This window comes from Primulina eburnea, chromosome 10 (genome assembly GCF_022965805.1).
Source record: "Primulina eburnea isolate SZY01 chromosome 10, ASM2296580v1, whole genome shotgun sequence".
NCBI lineage: Eukaryota > Viridiplantae > Streptophyta > Magnoliopsida > Lamiales > Gesneriaceae > Primulina > Primulina eburnea.
Window position 1 is genome coordinate 37,753,020 of NC_133110.1, and position 16,927 is coordinate 37,769,946.

At 36.1% G+C, this 16,927-nt stretch overlaps 2 protein-coding genes across 2 annotated transcripts; both read right to left on the reverse strand.

Annotated features, from left to right (window-relative positions):
* Nucleotides 1-1,908: 1,908 nt before the first annotated feature.
* On the reverse strand, nucleotides 1,909-7,182 carry LOC140803472 (uncharacterized). Its single transcript, XM_073159362.1, has 5 exons — nucleotides 6,836-7,182; nucleotides 5,413-6,530; nucleotides 3,729-4,618; nucleotides 3,021-3,077; nucleotides 1,909-2,300 (listed from the first exon to the last, which is right to left on the reverse strand). Exons 2-5 carry the CDS (start codon nucleotides 6,389-6,391, stop codon nucleotides 2,055-2,057), a joined length of 2,172 nt encoding a protein of 723 aa, XP_073015463.1. The 5' UTR covers nucleotides 6,392-6,530; nucleotides 6,836-7,182; the 3' UTR covers nucleotides 1,909-2,054.
* A 3,472-nt stretch (nucleotides 7,183-10,654) lies between these two features.
* On the reverse strand, nucleotides 10,655-15,808 carry LOC140803473 (protein MLN51 homolog). The gene is made up of 11 exons (XM_073159363.1): nucleotides 15,030-15,808; nucleotides 14,396-14,498; nucleotides 14,079-14,299; nucleotides 13,175-14,004; nucleotides 12,759-12,873; nucleotides 12,445-12,570; nucleotides 11,928-11,983; nucleotides 11,802-11,847; nucleotides 11,499-11,721; nucleotides 11,019-11,109; nucleotides 10,655-10,928 (listed from the first exon to the last, which is right to left on the reverse strand). The coding sequence occupies exons 1-9, from the start codon at nucleotides 15,560-15,562 to the stop codon at nucleotides 11,694-11,696; spliced, it is 2,058 nt and encodes a 685-aa protein (XP_073015464.1). The 5' UTR covers nucleotides 15,563-15,808; the 3' UTR covers nucleotides 10,655-10,928; nucleotides 11,019-11,109; nucleotides 11,499-11,693.
* Nucleotides 15,809-16,927: the final 1,119 nt, after the last annotated feature.

Consider the following 16,927-nt stretch of genomic DNA (forward strand, 5'->3'; position numbering starts at 1 on the left):
ATATTTATGCTAAATAATGGAGTGATACTCATCTATTACACCGCTTCATCGATGAGAACAAAAATAAACACGGTTCCTGAACAACATAGCAAAACTATGTTTTGATATATAAGATGGGCATGTTTGGACATTTATGTTGATATATAAGATTCACATTTCCGGACATGTCCATTATTAGATATACTCATTGCCCTTAAGATGACATGAAATTTTCCAAATCCCTTGGTTTAGTTACTCTCAAGTATTGACGACACGTCCCGGATTAAATTTTTAATTTTTTAATTATATTTAAATGAATGATATTTTTAACAAAAATGTAACATCAGAAATTGTGGGCCCAAGTGATATGGGCCATGACTACTATCGTCGGTGTAATGTGGACCACTCATATATAGTTTCAGTTGTGTGGACATAATGTGTGGATCAGACCAGTCCGGATATTATACGAATGATAAAATTTTGATCTCTTATAAATTTTCCAAGCCCACTAAATTTTTTGTTTTGTTTTTTTTTTAAAGTATTAATTTGAAAATGATTTAGGAAATAATTAACCATATGGACTAATTAGCGATCCTACACTCAGGGTACAGCCCGTCTGCCTCAAGCGTTTATCCAACGGTGTAGTTGGATGCTAGTCTCAAGCTCGATTGATTTTTATCCTTATTTAGATAGTTGAATCAATTAAGAATCAGTTTAGAATATACAATACGTTTTCTAATGAGTTTCATGATCTTACGTTGAAAAGCATACCTCGTGATATCTATTATATATTCAAGAACTGTATCTATGCAGCTTGTACAGATAAAGTGAATGTCATAATTAAAAAAAAACCATAAACTATTATTAAAATAAAAATTGTTTTTATAAAAAAGTCAATAAAGTTCAAATCACAAGTTGACTCTCACGACACTTGTTTTAACAGGATGATGGGTTGACTCCTGGTTACCTATTCTAACAAGATGACGGGTTGCCAATGTTCTGCCAACTCTTTGGAATCGGGTCGAACCTGGTGGTGATTGGCGGTTGGGACCCGACAACATGGGATGTTTCCAATTATGTGTTTGTTTATAACTTTGTTTTATCAGAAATGGAGACACAGCGCCCCCATGCCCGGCTGCCGGATATCTTTCTTTGCATGTGTGTCTGATGATCGGCGATTCCTGTTCGTCGCTGGAGGACACGAAGACGATAAATCTGCCTTGAAAAGCATCATCGCGTATGATTTGAAGGAGGTTTTATGGTTTATGCTACTGGAAACGGAAAAGAAACGGGATAAATCTGCCGGAATATTCCATGGAAGCAAGTTTTACTTTGTCGGAGGATACGTCACAAGCATGCAAGGTAGAATGTTTAGCAATACGCGTGTTTTCTTAAGAACGTCAATTATATTTTTTTGAAAGATAATTGAATTTTGATAATATTGCTGCTTTCTCTTCTGGTCTTACAGGTAGATTCGAGACAAGTGCCGAAACATTTGATGTTGCTTCTTGGCAGCGGAATTCATTTCAAGAAAATTTCTTAAACAGGGCAGTTTGTCCAAGAAATTGTATTGGTAATGCGGATGGGAGATTCTTTGTGGCTTGCAGCGGTAATTCGGCGACAGTACAAGGATCGGAATGGAACGGGGTCGCGGAGCTGCCAGATAACATGCAGAACACGACTCACGTGAAGGCATGCGGAAACAAGGTGTTCGTGATGGCTTCTTCGAGGTCTGGTGGACAGCACCCGATGTTTGTATTTTGATTTGGAGAGTTACGGATGATTTTTCGGGCCATGTTCAATCAGGATGTCGTCTAGGATTGTAGGATTATTATATTCAGAAGTGTGTCCAAGTCCAATACCTTTGTTATACTGTTTTATATTGATAAATGAAAGTGTTATTAAGATAAATATAAAATAATTCAATACACAAGTATCTTTTACATATTATGCCAATCAAGAACCAACGCAAGATAACTCACTACTACGTGTAAAGAAACTTCCCCGGCTAAAGAAATTTGAAAATATTCGACCAACAAAAGAATGAACTGTGAGTAGACCACCTGTGGCGAAGGCTACTTTATTCTCATGCACGAGTACAAGACCTCACCAAATTTTTGGTACATGTGCTTCTTCAAGTACATTTTCTCTACCTTTTCTCTACCTTTCGTTCCCATTTCTTGTCTTGCTGAGGGATTTTGAAGAAGAAATTCAAGATTTCTTGCAAGAATTTGAGCCCCTGGACGTCCCAAGCTATGGAGAAGACCGGTTACGTTGTGCTCGACAATCTCTTTCGTGCCACCAGAATCAGTTCCCAAAACCTACATTTCCAGAAAGAGTGCGTTGAAGGCGTTAAATTACAAAGCACAAGTTTTTATAACTTCATGGAGCTACAAAAAAGAAACTGTATGACTTCTCAGACCATGTATCCATCTGTTATTGCAGTTATGATTATCCACGTGAGTTGAGACAAAAAAAATGTAACGTACAGTTAGCATGATCCAACATTTTGAAAAGATGAGTTGTAGGTAGCTAGTAGCCGCCAGCCACATGATTGCAAAATCTAAGTTGGCGATTATTTACTATGGATGAGATTCATAGAGCTTTATTGAATCCAATAGGCATCTTTATTATAGTTTCAAGAATCACACAACGCAAAAGAAGCATATGTAAAAGGACGCGAGAAAATGCAAAATTTCCAGCAAATTGCGACCAGTGTGACTCCGAAGTAAACAATTGTAGATAGATCTCAGTATGGCATTGACTTGTGATGAAGCTTTGAACGCAGCATCACCAAAAGGGTAAATTATGTACCATTGTGTAACCTGAATACGTAGGTAAGTCTATATATGTTCCAAGGTGATGCTCAAACATGACAAAAAAATAAGGGAAATTCAGACAACTAGCCCTGGTCAACTATTTTTTTTTTGGGAAATAGGTCTCTGCAGTGTAATGACCATGGTCAAATTTTAAACTGCCCCAAAAAATAATGACCATTGCATATAGAGAATACAATAAAATAAGAAGATAAAGTGCCATACAGGAAGTCCAAATGCCATAGCTTCAATTGTTACTCTTCCAAATGTCTCTCCAAGCCCCTGCACAGAAGTAAATCAAGGATAATCTAGAATTGTATAAATACTAATCCTATCGATCAGGTAAAAAAAATGTCACCTGTTTCAATGCAATGAATTAAATGAGCATGAAGGTACATGAAATATGGTAAAGTAAATAAATGTATGGTTAACACTCAATCATTTAGTCACCTCTGAAAGATTCTACAGTTCTGCAGTATGTTAAATTACTGGCATTTAAGAAGTGTTGGCGTTGGTTTTTAATTTAAGTTAAGCCCATCTATTTTGCTTGAAACCAAGGCCCGTAGTTTTTAGGTCTTCTCTAGCCTATAAATATGGCGCATATTTCAAGGGCCACATAAGAGTTTATAGGGGAACATTCTTAGTTGTTTCTGGCCACGGGGTGGACCAAAAACCAGCCATGCTAAATTCATGTGAATTTTGGAATTTTCAGTCATTCTCATTTTGCCTAATACGTTTTGGATTTTTCAGTTATTTTTATGTTGCCTAATACCTACTCAATTTGATGTTGATGCACAACAAGAAGAATCAGTTATTTTCTCGAAGCTTAAAAGCAAAAAAAAAAACAAAAAAAGAATTTATTGAACATGGCAGCAAAAGTACAATGAGAGCAAGAAATACTTGTCATAAATAGATATATGTGTAATAGAATACCTGAGAGTTCATGACATAAACATCTGCTGCAGAGTAAAGGGAGGCAACACGAGTGGTTGCAGGAGTCCACAATACAGACTCCGACACCTTTGAATGCAAGGATAGATATTTAAGAAGTGTTTTGACATAAAGCGCTTTGTTACTTTTAGATCCAACTGAACCTATGAGAATTTTCAGATTCTGTTTCTTCTCTCCAGTGCTCTCGAGTAACAGTTTTCTCACGCCAGCGTCTCGGTCAAACACCAGTGTATCAGGCTTATTCTTGTCGGTGACAATATTTGGAAATGTTTTATATTTCCTCCCGAGTGTACTGTGATGTAAGGAAGATCCATCAAAAAAATCGGATCTGTTGGTGGATCCATCTACATTTTTCCAATTCTGAAGCAGAGCTCTTGCGTAATAATCATGATCTATTGCTATTGGATCTTTGATTTCAGTATCATTCAGCAGTTGACCCTGTTCAACCAAAAAACGTGCTGATTCCAGAAGGAGGAATTGACCCTTTCCAGGGTTTATACTGCTCAAAGAAACAACAAGCGTATCGTCATCAGTCAGTCCCATTTCTTTTCTAACTGCACTTCTCAATGATTGTCTCTTTTCCAGCATTTTCTCTGGAGTGAAAGATGGAGTGTTTAAAGAGCAGGGGATGCCCGCTGCAAAGGCTAGCTCATCATTTACCGACAGTGGCACCAGAGCAGGCTCAGTTTTTAAGTGGATATTTTCTTCCTCGCACCAGGCTAGCCACTGTTTGGACTGTAATTCAGAAAGAAATATCAATTTTTTTACTCGGTTGAGGACAAGTTTCGTTCGATTGAAGTACTCTCTTCTGTTCTCCATGATCCACCACAGGATTTGACTAGAACCCAGTACAGTGCGTGAGAGATACTGTTCTGAAAGCATGATTTAAAAGATAAAAACAGTGGATGTCAAACATATATCCACACATTCTTTAGCTTAGATGGAAAACCTTTATAGCTACAATCTAAGAAAGTCATATTAAACCAATTGCTGATAAAACACACTAATTTTGCTGTTGATCACAGTCATTTATATTCGTTCTGATAAATCCAAGGACAAGAAAATGTAGATATGATATCACAGCAAGTAGTTAGTTAGGTATACACTGCAAGTCTGACTTTTTAACAATACTAGGAAGTTGAAATCTATTATTCTGGTGTAAATGCAACTCAACCACTACATAACTGTCAACCATTTGGAACACAGCTTGACATATTGGAATGGACATGAACCTAAGGGGCAGAGTTAAGTGAATTTTCCATTCACCAAAGCAGAAACTGGGAGAGTTTAGCAAATTTTCTGTTTACAGCTGCAGACTCAAACAAACATGAACCTAAGGGGCAGAGTCAAGTGAATTTTCCATTCACCACAGCAGAATGTGGGAGAGTTTAACGGATTTTCTGTTTACAGCTGCGAACTCAAGCAAACGCTTAGGACACATACAAATTACGGTATAAACAACCATACATTTCAGTAATTTGATAGTGGATTAGAATAATCAGGTAGAAGCAAGGAATAGTTCACATGCCTTGAAATTGGATTTTTTCACTTGCGTAACAGCGCATGCACGTATTACCTTGAATAACATAATAATAATGACAGATACAGAGAAAGTAGTCAGAGTATGTAAACTTTGAGGACAGAACTGATTCTCGTATATGCTCACCAATCCAGGATGCACAAACAGCGGATCCTGCAATGATGAGATCTGCTCTCATTGATGTTTTGATGGTTAGATCAGTTTTGTCCGGGAGCACTTTGATTTTTCTTCTAGAAAGTTCTTCAAGCAAACCACCTTTCTTGTTTAGAACTATGACAGAAATTGTGGCTCCACAGCTCAGAAACTCCGAAGCCAACTCTAACATTGCAAGTGGAGCTCCAGTCATGGACAGCTCATGGAAGATCAAGACAAACTTCCTAGACCAAACCAGACGTGCAAATGCCCCCTTTCTGTCACAGGTACCTGACCGTTTCTCAGGACTCCACTCCAAAACTGTATCCTCTATAGAGCCAAATGGGCCAACAAGATGCCCATGAGTCATATTTTGCATTGGAACTTCCTCTTCTTCCACGCCATCTTCACTTTCTATATCTCTCAGAACCACCTTCGGTAACTTACCTAGGCTCTTTCTACGAGAACTCCGTCCTGATTTCTTGCTTCTTTTCTTTGAAAAACTGCTTTTTTTCAATGAAATGTCACTTCCATTCTTTGAGAGAACCACATCCATATTCTTCAAACTAGACTGATTCTTATCAGTCTGCAACTTAACTGCCATAGAACCGACATCAGCAATCAAATCTCTCCTATTTTTTTGTTGAGATTCGGAATACTCACCGCTCGACTCACCCCCATATCCACCACTAAAAAGATCTTCCTTATTATCTCCATGAGCCCATTTCGACTGAAAATAAAACCCAGCATAAGCCCAAAGAGTGATCAAAAGCAACCAAAGCACAATGCGGTTTCCTCTGAACCATTGACAGCTGATGCCGCCACCCCTAATCTCTTTCCTCGGACTGCGACCAGAGTTCAATCTCCTGAAAGACGGCGAACCCCTTGGTGTTGACTTCCCTGATGAACTCGACTTGAACACACCACCACCAGTCCTCAAAGGTGATGGACGAATTACATTGCCTTCCTCCATCACTGAAATTCTAGATCACCCTACTATTATAATTCCAAATGTGCATACAACAAACCGATAATCACAATCACCAAAATCATTCCCCGTACATTATCTTCTTCGTGAAATTAGACATCCAAAGATACCATTGAATCAACAGCTGGTGGAAAAAATATTAAACAGAAATGCGCAACGCGCCAGTCCAAGAAAGCAGAAGTTCCGGAAATCAAGAAATAAAAACAACAATGCCTCAAGAAAATGCGAGGCTAACTAAACCAGAAAATATCAGTTTATGCAAATACGAAATCAAATTGCCCAGCAAGAACTACCAACAAGAAACAGCGCTTAATTATTGAATAATCAAACCAATGAACTGTCAATCCAATACACGACAACACAAACGAAAAAAAAAAAAGAATAGAAAAAAAAAACAACTCTTAGAATCCAAAACTCATCGGAACTCACGGAATGGTGTGCAATAGAATTAAGCTATGCCAGCAGCAGCTACCAAGTGATCCCCGCATAAAGTTTCAGCAAGTAAACAAAGTTTACGCACACAAGTAAAACTCAATCTTGAAAAAATTACACAGAAGATCTCGGAACTGAAGATCTTGAGTTTAACTACCAACGCCACCGACAAATTCCATCCACATGTTCACATTACTCCATCAGTAGAACTTATCCCAGCTCCGACCGCAACTCCGTCGACTTCAAGAGAGAGGAGGAATTGCTCCCCACTGTTGTTGAATTGTATTGAAGTAGAAACAGTGAGAAGGCTGGGGTGGCTTTGTGTGAATAAGTTCGCCCGTGTAAACTGCTGTTGGGTCGACGACTTATTTTATATATATATATATAAATTTTGATAATGTTCAAATCAATCATCTTCATAAAATTTATGAAAATTGAGAAGACACTCATCAAGTTAATATATAATTTTGATATATATAATTTATTTTTAATAAATGATTATCATTTCAAGGATAGACACGAAGATAAACACAGTTGTTGTCAATATATATATATTAGATATGTGTGTGTGAGTAGGGCTTGTTATTGCTTAAAAAAGCTTATTTATTATTAATCAACTTTGTCATTCATGGATAACGCTAGGGATGTAATCGATCGAGCTGAGTCGAACTCTTGAATGTTTGAGCTTGGTTCGTTTATAATCGAACCGAGCTCGAGCTTTATTTCACAAATATATGCATGGCTCACGAGCTTATTCAAGCCTTTATCGAGCCTAAACAAGCTTAATAAATATGAATTATACATTTAAATTTTCATTAAATTAATTAAAAAGTAAATTATATATTTAAAGAAAAATATATTATTCTTATTAAAATTTGTAAATTTATTATAATAAATAAATTTAATAGATTTTCAATATATTTCATAAATAATATGCAAAATCAATAAATCAAATATCAAAACTATTATTGTTCATCTAAAAGATTACTCATGAACTTACCAACGAACATGTTCACGAGCTAACGAGCCGAATATCTTGAGTTTGGTTTATTTATCTTAACGAGCCTCATTAAACGAGCTTTTATCGAATCGAACTTCGAATAGCTCACAAACGATTTGGTTCATTTACATCCCTAGATAACGCCAGAACGATTTCCATATTGCCATTGCAAAGCGTCTCGGAATGTCAAAATCGAATAAAAGAAGCCATCTTTACATTTGTCATCTCGGATAATACAAAATCGAAAAATTTGAATCATTTTTAAATTTTTTATCATTAATATTTGCTTCCGTTTTGATGAATTAACAATACTTATTTTTATAAGCTTCTCGCCCGAATTTGAAATAAAATCTCATTCTTGAGACTAAATTTATGTCTAATAGCAACTCTCAAAAAATTTAAGAGATTCATATTTTATGAGATTATTAACATATTGACATTCATAATTGTTGATATAAATTCTTATAATGAATTTATTAAACTCTTTGATTCAATTCATTGTATCAAATAAAATAGTTATACACTATATGATACAAAGAAACTAATTGTTTATCAATTATGCAGCAAAATTTATATATTATTATAGTTGATTTTGGAATTGAAACTAAGAAAATATTTAATCTGATTTTGATTCCACTGTTTTTTAAAATCATGGTCGAGTTTAGCTTTAGACATTTAATGTATAAATCTTAATCAATCTTAGTAGATGTTTCAAATATCACAAAATTTTGTGTATTGAATTATAATTGTTTCGTGTGTATATATTATGATAGTTGATTTTGGAATTGCAACGAAGAAATTTTTTACTCTGATTTTGGTTCAACTATTCTTGAAAATCATTGTCTGATTTAGCTTTAGACATTTAATGTCTAAAATTTAATCAATTTTAGTAGATGTTTCAAATATCACCAAATTTGTATATTGAATTTATAAAGTTTTGATTGTATTATTCTTGAAAATCATGGTCTGGTTTAGCTTTAGACATTTAATGTCTAAATCTTAATCAATTTTAGTAGATGTTTCAAATATCACCAAATTTGTATATTGAATTTATAAAGTTTTGATTGTATTATTCTTGAAAATCATGGTCTGGTTTAGCTTGAGACATTTAATGTCTAAATCTTAATCAATTTTAGTAGATGTTTCAAATATCACCAAATTTGTATATTGAATTTATATATTTTTCGTATGTATAATATTTTATAAAAGTGCTATTAAATTTTTTAATTTTCTTAAAAGTGCTACTAAATTTTTTAATTTTCTTATTATAGCCAAACTCTCGAAATTTTTCTAAGAGATTCATGTTTTATGAGATTGTTAACATATTGACATTCATAATTGTTTATATACATTATTATTATAAATTTATTAAACTCTTTATTTTCAATTATTTGTTAAAAAACCAATAAAATATGTTAGTATTAAACATCATATTATCATATTATTTTATATCTATCATGTTATTATACTATTAAACATATAATTAATTTTGTTCTACAACAATCAATGAATAGGGTAATGATAATTTATTAGCATTTATTAGAATTTTATATATATAAGTGATAATTGTTAGAATTGTGCATATATATCTTTAAGGAGGGCATTTTTGTCTTTTCACAATCGGAAAACACATCAATTATCCACACTTTTATAAGTATATAGAATATAGATAGATATAGATTAACTATTAATTGTTATGTGATTTTTTTTTTTATTGGTGTGCCATTTTTTTTCGTATATTGAATTAGAAAAATACTTGTAATTTGATAATTATGTAAATTAAACGTAATAGAGAATATTACATGCAACAATAAATTTTTGCCTCTGTAAAGCTCTCGAATTTGATTTATTATGAGGATTAATGTTTTGTTCCATTCCTCTGTATCCGATAATGTTGTTAAATCATAAATGTCTTTGTCATGTATAACAGGCTAAAGCAGCCACTTTGTCGGTGGGAACTTCAAAAATTATTTTGTGTTTCCTGTTTATTACATATAAAGCTATCTCCTAGAATTATATAATAATTTTACTGTTCATTTCTTTTGAGAATAGGTCATCGCTTTTCGTCGTTGGTAAAGAGAATTAGTTGGCCAGTGGTCAAGAAGTCGTTCTACAGGGCATTTTTCTTTGGCAAATGGAAAAGCGGACATGCATCATCATCGATAATTTAAATATCTAATGTGCTATATCTAGCGATCTTAGATGTATTATTATTTTTATTTTTTTAAAAGAACAAGTACTCCATTAATATGCCAAATTCATATGTAAAACTTTCTTAAAAAATAATGGTGTCAGGTCCTTAAATTCCATGTCTGTCATGAGAAGTAAAATCTACTGGTTGGTGATCACATCTTCGTCTTCGTCTGATTTCCTTGGCAACCAGTGCCTCAGGAAAGAATATAGGGTCCGATTGAAATTTCTTGCTACTACGACACCCTCCGTGACAACGAAAAGAAACAGTTCGCCATCCCTCCGAGACGAGGGAGGCCTCCACATACAACCCAGAGAGGATACCCCGACGATGACCCACAAAGAAACATGACAAATAATCTCCCCAGACCCTCTCAGCAACCCCTTTAGGCAACATCCACCTAGATGTATTACATTATGTACATGTTACAAGGAAAAACTTAAAAAGTCCCAACCACACCTTCACTTCTACGTACTGTACTACTGTCCGTCCTGCCCAACTTCGTGTTTTTTGTCTATATTTGTACTTGTTATTATCTTCATAATTATCAAAACATTAAATTGAATTATTTGATTTTGACTTGGAAACCATTGTATGGAAGTGGCACTACATAATACATTGGTCCTCGACTCAAAAATCTTATTATTAAAGGTACGATTCTCATATATAAACCAAAAATAGTAGAAACTGAGTTAATTTCAACAAGAAACTTCAGACACAAATTTATCCCAACGCCTTGACAAGTTCACTAGAACAGAAAAGAAGAATAAATAAATCAAAGACAAACCAAGCATCGGCAGCACATCAATTTCTGTTATTGCTTTTTTTCTTTTTGAAGAAGTAATTCCCACATTACAATCTTCTTGAAATCATTTCACCAATAGACCAACGCACAATACCTGCTTCATCCAGGAGAGTCGTTTACAAATTACAAGCACACTTTGCAATATTGAACGACAGAAGATTCTTGGGTATTTTGATGATCTTACCGGACATAAGTGAGATGAAATACCACCCGTCACACTGCCGTGATCTTCCTTTAAATTCAGCAGCAGGATCGGGCATCTTCTTTAAATATACCTGTCAAGGAGAAAAATGAATACCATGGAATAAAAGCCATGACAGAAAAATGAAGAAAAGACAGTTGAACTAGTGAGCTGATGATAAATGTTGATATTCCTGACGCTTGCAATAATTTCAAGACCAAAATCAAACCACTATAATCTATGTACTATTAAAGCCGTTTGGGATACCTTTTGATAAACCCAAAATGTAGACATCGTTATTCCAGACACAGTCGTATATTTTCTATAACATCTCAAATGTTCTTATTGGGGCATAAAGTCAAGGCATCAATACTTTTTTCATGTATCGAAACAGAAAGCAAAACACAAATTAGAGCTTCTAAAATGGTGCATCAACAGAAGATCAGCCATTTGGGAACGCTAATGAGGGTGATTAATGAATACCTATAAATTATATAAGTGCACAGTAGCCCAAAGTGCTCCGGATCAAGAACAAGAGAACAAAGGGCCTAAGAGAAGGTATGCAATGCAGCACCAAAAAGCATAACCAATAAACACCGCAACACTATGGAAGAGACATTGACCCCCAGTATCAGTAGATCATTCTGCTTATTGAAATAAATTCCTTCGATCGAACTGTCACTGGTCAAATTTCATCTCCGTATATCTGCAAATCAAAAACTGGTTGATCAGTAAAGGAATGTTCTTCACTGAAATTGAGGGGTATGTATAATAATACCAACTAACCTGCGAGGATTTTTTTGCTTATGCACATAATCATCATTTGCAGGCTCTGCAGAGAAATTTATAACTTCTTAAGAGTGAACGAAAATATTGACGAGACTAGAAAATAAAACATCCATTAGGTCTCACCAGGCCTTGGTTCCGGCTTCAAATCAGTAAGGACTTTTGCTGCATTATTTTCGTTGCTGCAACCAAATTAATTTGGGTCAATTACTTGTTACCTGCGGAGCTGGTCACATAAAGAAAATCATACATTCACCAAAGGTACAGTTAAAGCATCGAAGAAAATCAGGGAATGAGTATTCCGACGATAAAGCCAAATATGCTACAGCCTAGTTGATTTATGATAGATAAGAATAAATAATAAACATATGAACATACTAGGAAACTGAATGAGTCAGAAAGTGAACAAGGATCATGCCCTTGAGCTAAAACAAGAATAAAATAAAAACTGAAATACAGAATTCCCATGCTGAATCAAAAGCAAATTCTAACCACCTCTGTTTCGGAATAACTTCTTTGCCCCCACACATGTACAGGGATAACCGGATAAACATGAATCCCCAGGTAAATAACTAAGCCATTTTTTTTTTGTGTGTGTGTGTGTAACTAAGACCAGAATCAATGCAATATTATCCTATCTAACCTTGAAGTAGACATTACAGAAGCTGACTGCCCAGAAGGACGAGTATGATAGGATCCATCAACAGAGAAATACGGAGGGCAATATGATGCCCCCAGGGCCCCAGCAGGACCTGCTAACACTGGTAACCTGATATGACACACGGGTAGGGGCCAATTAAGTATGTGTTTACCATAACAGAACCAAAATCATGATGCATTGACTTTTTAAATGATGATATAAGCTGAAAGGCTAAAAAATTTGGACATCGGATCAACCAAAAATACACTAGTGCTGAACAAGTAAATATATTCAAAAGCACATTGAACAACATTTACCAAGTCATTTCAGAATTCCCTAATCCAAGTTGGGGTTGACCGACATATCCAGGGAAGGCCATGCCAACAGCAGGAACTCCCATTCCACCAGGATGCGGCCCTCCAAATTGCATGACTACAAGATTCATCGGTAGGGACACAAAGTTAAATATCATGAAAGTAAAACCAGGGAAGACCAAAGATAGAGCAGACTAAAATTTTGCTCAAGATATTCGCCAGAAAACACATAGGCAAAGAATAAAATAGAGATCGCTACCATTCCAATATTAATGCCTGAATTTTTCTACTATCATTGTAAGATGTATTTTGTGTTTCTTGAACTATAGTCATGCACATCAGAAGGGCGGCTGGTTTCAACAACAGTTCAATACATTCAATTTTACTTCTCTGATCTCTCTATATAAAAAGTAACTTACATGGCAAGAAAGATGGAAAGCTTTGATCTCCCTGAGCATTGCCCATATTGCCAGAGGCACCTATAACATGAGCTCCACCATGTAGGATGGAGCCTCTTCCACCACCTTGCAAGTTCCCTTTCCCTTTGGCAACCAACGAACTCTTGGATTTACTTGATTCCGAAGAAGATTCCTGCTCCTCAGGTTCATAGGCATTTACGAAACCAACTGATCTCGGTGGAGAAGAAGCTTGTGATCCACTGGGAACACGTGTAAACTGCTGACCAACAGAAGACTGAGAACGAGGTTGAACAGAATTCCTCGAAACAGCTTGTACCTGGCCTGGTGGAGAGACTTTGTTGGGTTGGTTATTAGACGAAGTGGGTCGATAGGCCATTTGTGTGAACGGAGTTATGCCTCTTCCATGACCCCTCATTTGAGGTTGATTAGAGTTAATGGATGGGGAACTAGACACCGGCATATGCACATTGTTAGAAGGCTTCCTGGGCATCGTAGAAAGTGGATCATCAATGGAAAGCTTATCGACACCAATAGAATCAACTATATTCTTTCCCCTCAGCATAGCAGAGGACTTTGGCTCGGTAAAATTCCCATCCGCAACGGATGGGAGACCATTGTGATTGATTGAACCAGTATGAACATCCTTTTTATCAGGCACTGAATTATCCTTTATTGAAGAACCAGAAGGATAAAATGGAGGAGAAGCAATGTTCAAATTGGAAGCAAACACTTGTTTTCGGGGCAGAACAACACTGGACTCTGAATTTGATGCTGATTCACTGGCTCTTTCAGAGCTAACAAAGGAAGGCTTCTCAAGTAGTTTCCCGGACCTTAAATGCAAGAATGTAGCACAAATAAGAACCAAGAAGGAAATAATGAGGCAAAAGAAAATGTGTTTACTCACTCTTTGCTCAGTGCGACGGATGCATCACTGTTTTTCTTCCAGGATGGCTGATACCTTCGTGGTCCTCGCCCCCTGACACTCTTAGGAGCACTGTTTAGATGGTTATTAGTCTGATTGCTGTTATTAGCATACTCTCTGGACCTGTTTCCTCGCGCATTGTCACTGTCTATGCCTCTATTTCTGCCACGACCTCGATGATGACCCCTTGAACCTCTCCTACGCTGGAACAAACACCGTGGAAGAACAAAAAAATTAAAGAAAAAAACCTTCATCCAGACACAGGCACAAATTTGCTAGCACATAGATGAAACATTAACCTCTTCATAACGCCTTTCTTGCACAGTCAACTCCTCAAACTTATCATGTCCCCATTTTCGTTCATCCTTAGATTCCCATAACTTTCTTCCTCCAAGCATTCGCCTAAGCACAAAGTTCGAATTGTTAAATTGGAATAATAAAATCACACACCAAACCAAGATCAAGCCTAATAAGTGGGTATATGATTTATATAAAAAATACAAAACATCATAATAAACAAAGTCTAGAAGTAATTTATGATACCTACCCTCATCCCTCCCACATTTTATAATTGTAAAGCAGGGAGAAACTAAAACTAAATCTTATGAGCTGAATCATCCAAAATATAGAAAAATGAAAAGTTTATGATTCAGGCATGTTAGCAAGAAGAACAATGTAACATGAAAAAAAGATTGGGAGTCAATCAAGTCATATAAAGCTTCACATCTTGGAAGGATGAGGATCATACTGTCCATCCAGTTCAAACCAAAACAGGAATAAGAAGTCTAACACCGGATCTCACAAGAAGTTCACAGACAATCCAAATAGTTATAAATTTAACTCGTAATCAACAGTCAAACCCTGTTTCGTACCAATTCAACGCATTCTATCGCTAACCATAGCAATCAAAACCCCGACAAACATCATTCATACCTGTGCCTTCCACCAGCATTGTCTCTAAACCTGTCATCATGCATGTAGAATGCCCCGGCGGTCGGTACAGCATATGGTTCTATCACCTTCTTCTCTCCATCATGCTCATCACCATCAACATTGCTATCACCATTAACCTCAGTAACCTCCTCCTTCACTCCCTTCTCCTCCACCTTGTCCACATCACCCACCACTTTCCCAACCACAGCTGTCTCCACATCCGCCGCAACCACACTGTCCACTCCCCTCCTATCGCCTCTTTCTTCGTGCCCCGCCTCCTCTATTTCCTCTTCCACGTAATCCTCATCCTCGTCATAATCCTCCTCATCCAACTCATCCTCGTACTCCGCCGCAGCACCTTCCGATTCCCCTTCGGAATCTTCAATCCTTCGAACCGGCTTCTCCCTACGGCTCTCCCCTTCCTCCTCTTCGTCGTCACTCGCCACCCTCCTCCTCAACTTCAGCGACAACTTCGCCTCCTCCGGATCGCTCTCATACTCGACCTCATCACCCTCCATCGCGTCTCTACTCATCAAAAAATCCAACAAATCTCGCAATACACCGAAAAAGATCCAATTGCCGAAACCCTAAGCTGAGCAATCGCAACGAACGGCCAGAAAAATTACCTCTTCGGGAAGGTGACACGAAATTTCGCGACAATCAGGGAAAAACAATCAAAAATCCACCGTAGTTTAGAATCGATTAGGTAGAATCTCGAGAAAAAATTGGGTTTGATTTTGTGTGGTTTTGAAGAGGAGTCAATTTCACAAATCGATTAGATTTGGTTCATATATATAGAGAGAGAATTACGTCGAAAGACGGATCTGCACCTCCGGAAAAATGGACAGTGCAGGAGAAATAGTGGTGTTATACGATTCCTTCATGGGTATTTTGGTAAAATACATAGGTGTGTAGTTGGGAGACTCGTGACATACCACGGTTCGAAATCCTCGGTTACATGGTACAGATTCGAAATATACCCTTCCTTAATGGTTACTGATCCTGAACCACTGATTACGATTACGATTACATTTGATTAACATATTTTAAAAGAATTTTTAATTCTTAATTTATTTTATTTTTAAGAATAAATACAAATATTTGAATTAAATTTAATAATACAAAATAAAAAGATGTTATTTTTGTTCCGAACTTGTGATACGTTTCAGAACTTCAAATCAAATTTAACCGGGGACGCAACTTCAAATTTTGAAATATGCTGCAATAATTTTAAATTAATTATTTTATTTAGAATTAAATTGTATTAATTTAATATATATGTGATATAGCTATTGTCCAATATTGTATTTGAAATATTTTTTCAACTCATTTTTTAAAATATTAAATCAAAATAAATTATTAATCACACGATATAAAGTTTGAAATTAATATACAATGTCACGTAGTTCTTTGTCATTTCAGTTGGGGGAAGGGGAATGACTTGACTTTTTAAGTTGTCTATGTATCTTCTTAGATCGTAGAGAAATCAAATCTCACATAGTCTCTTTATCTTTTAATCTTTTTTTATGTGACTCAATCACTTCCATTATCTATTCTTGTAGTAGTAGTTCCTTCGGTATGAAATCTTCTTGTTCAGAGCATAATCCCGCTCGTACTCTTTTTGCAGTTCATGTCTAATCATCTAGCAATGCTTAAGCTTATAAAGAATCTGGAAATCCAAAATATTACCACATGCACTAAATGTTTATTTCACAGCAATAGTTGACATCGTACAAATGGGCACCTTGATGAAAATCGAATTCCAGCACGACTGAGTTAATGCCACAATTATTTGTTTTGAGCATATCTCATAGCTCGATGATCCAGATGACCAGCAGCAAAAATAGTCATAAACCAACTCAAAGATCTAAAAGTAATATTTCATGTTTTCTTGACTG

What these genes read in the sequence shown, in the direction of transcription:
- LOC140803473 (XM_073159363.1), bottom strand. Translation starts at nt 15,562, where the DNA reads ATGAGTAGAGACGCGATGGAGGGTGATGAGGTCGAGTATGAGAGCGAT. An exon ending in AATGCTGGTGGAAGGCACAG is followed by an intron (nt 14,499 to 15,029) that starts GTATGAATGATG and finishes CTTTGTGCTTAG; the next exon opens with GCGAATGCTTGGAGGAAGAA. An exon ending in AAGAAAGGCGTTATGAAGAG is followed by an intron (nt 14,300 to 14,395) that starts GTTAATGTTTCA and finishes TGTTTGTTCCAG; the next exon opens with CGTAGGAGAGGTTCAAGGGG.
- LOC140803472 (XM_073159362.1), bottom strand. Translation starts at nt 6,391, where the DNA reads ATGGAGGAAGGCAATGTAATTCGTCCATCACCTTTGAGGACTGGTGGT. An exon ending in TGTTTGTGCATCCTGGATTG is followed by an intron (nt 4,619 to 5,412) that starts GTGAGCATATAC and finishes TCATGCTTTCAG; the next exon opens with AACAGTATCTCTCACGCACT. An exon ending in CTATGGCATTTGGACTTCCT is followed by an intron (nt 2,301 to 3,020) that starts GTATGGCACTTT and finishes CTGGAAATGTAG; the next exon opens with GTTTTGGGAACTGATTCTGG.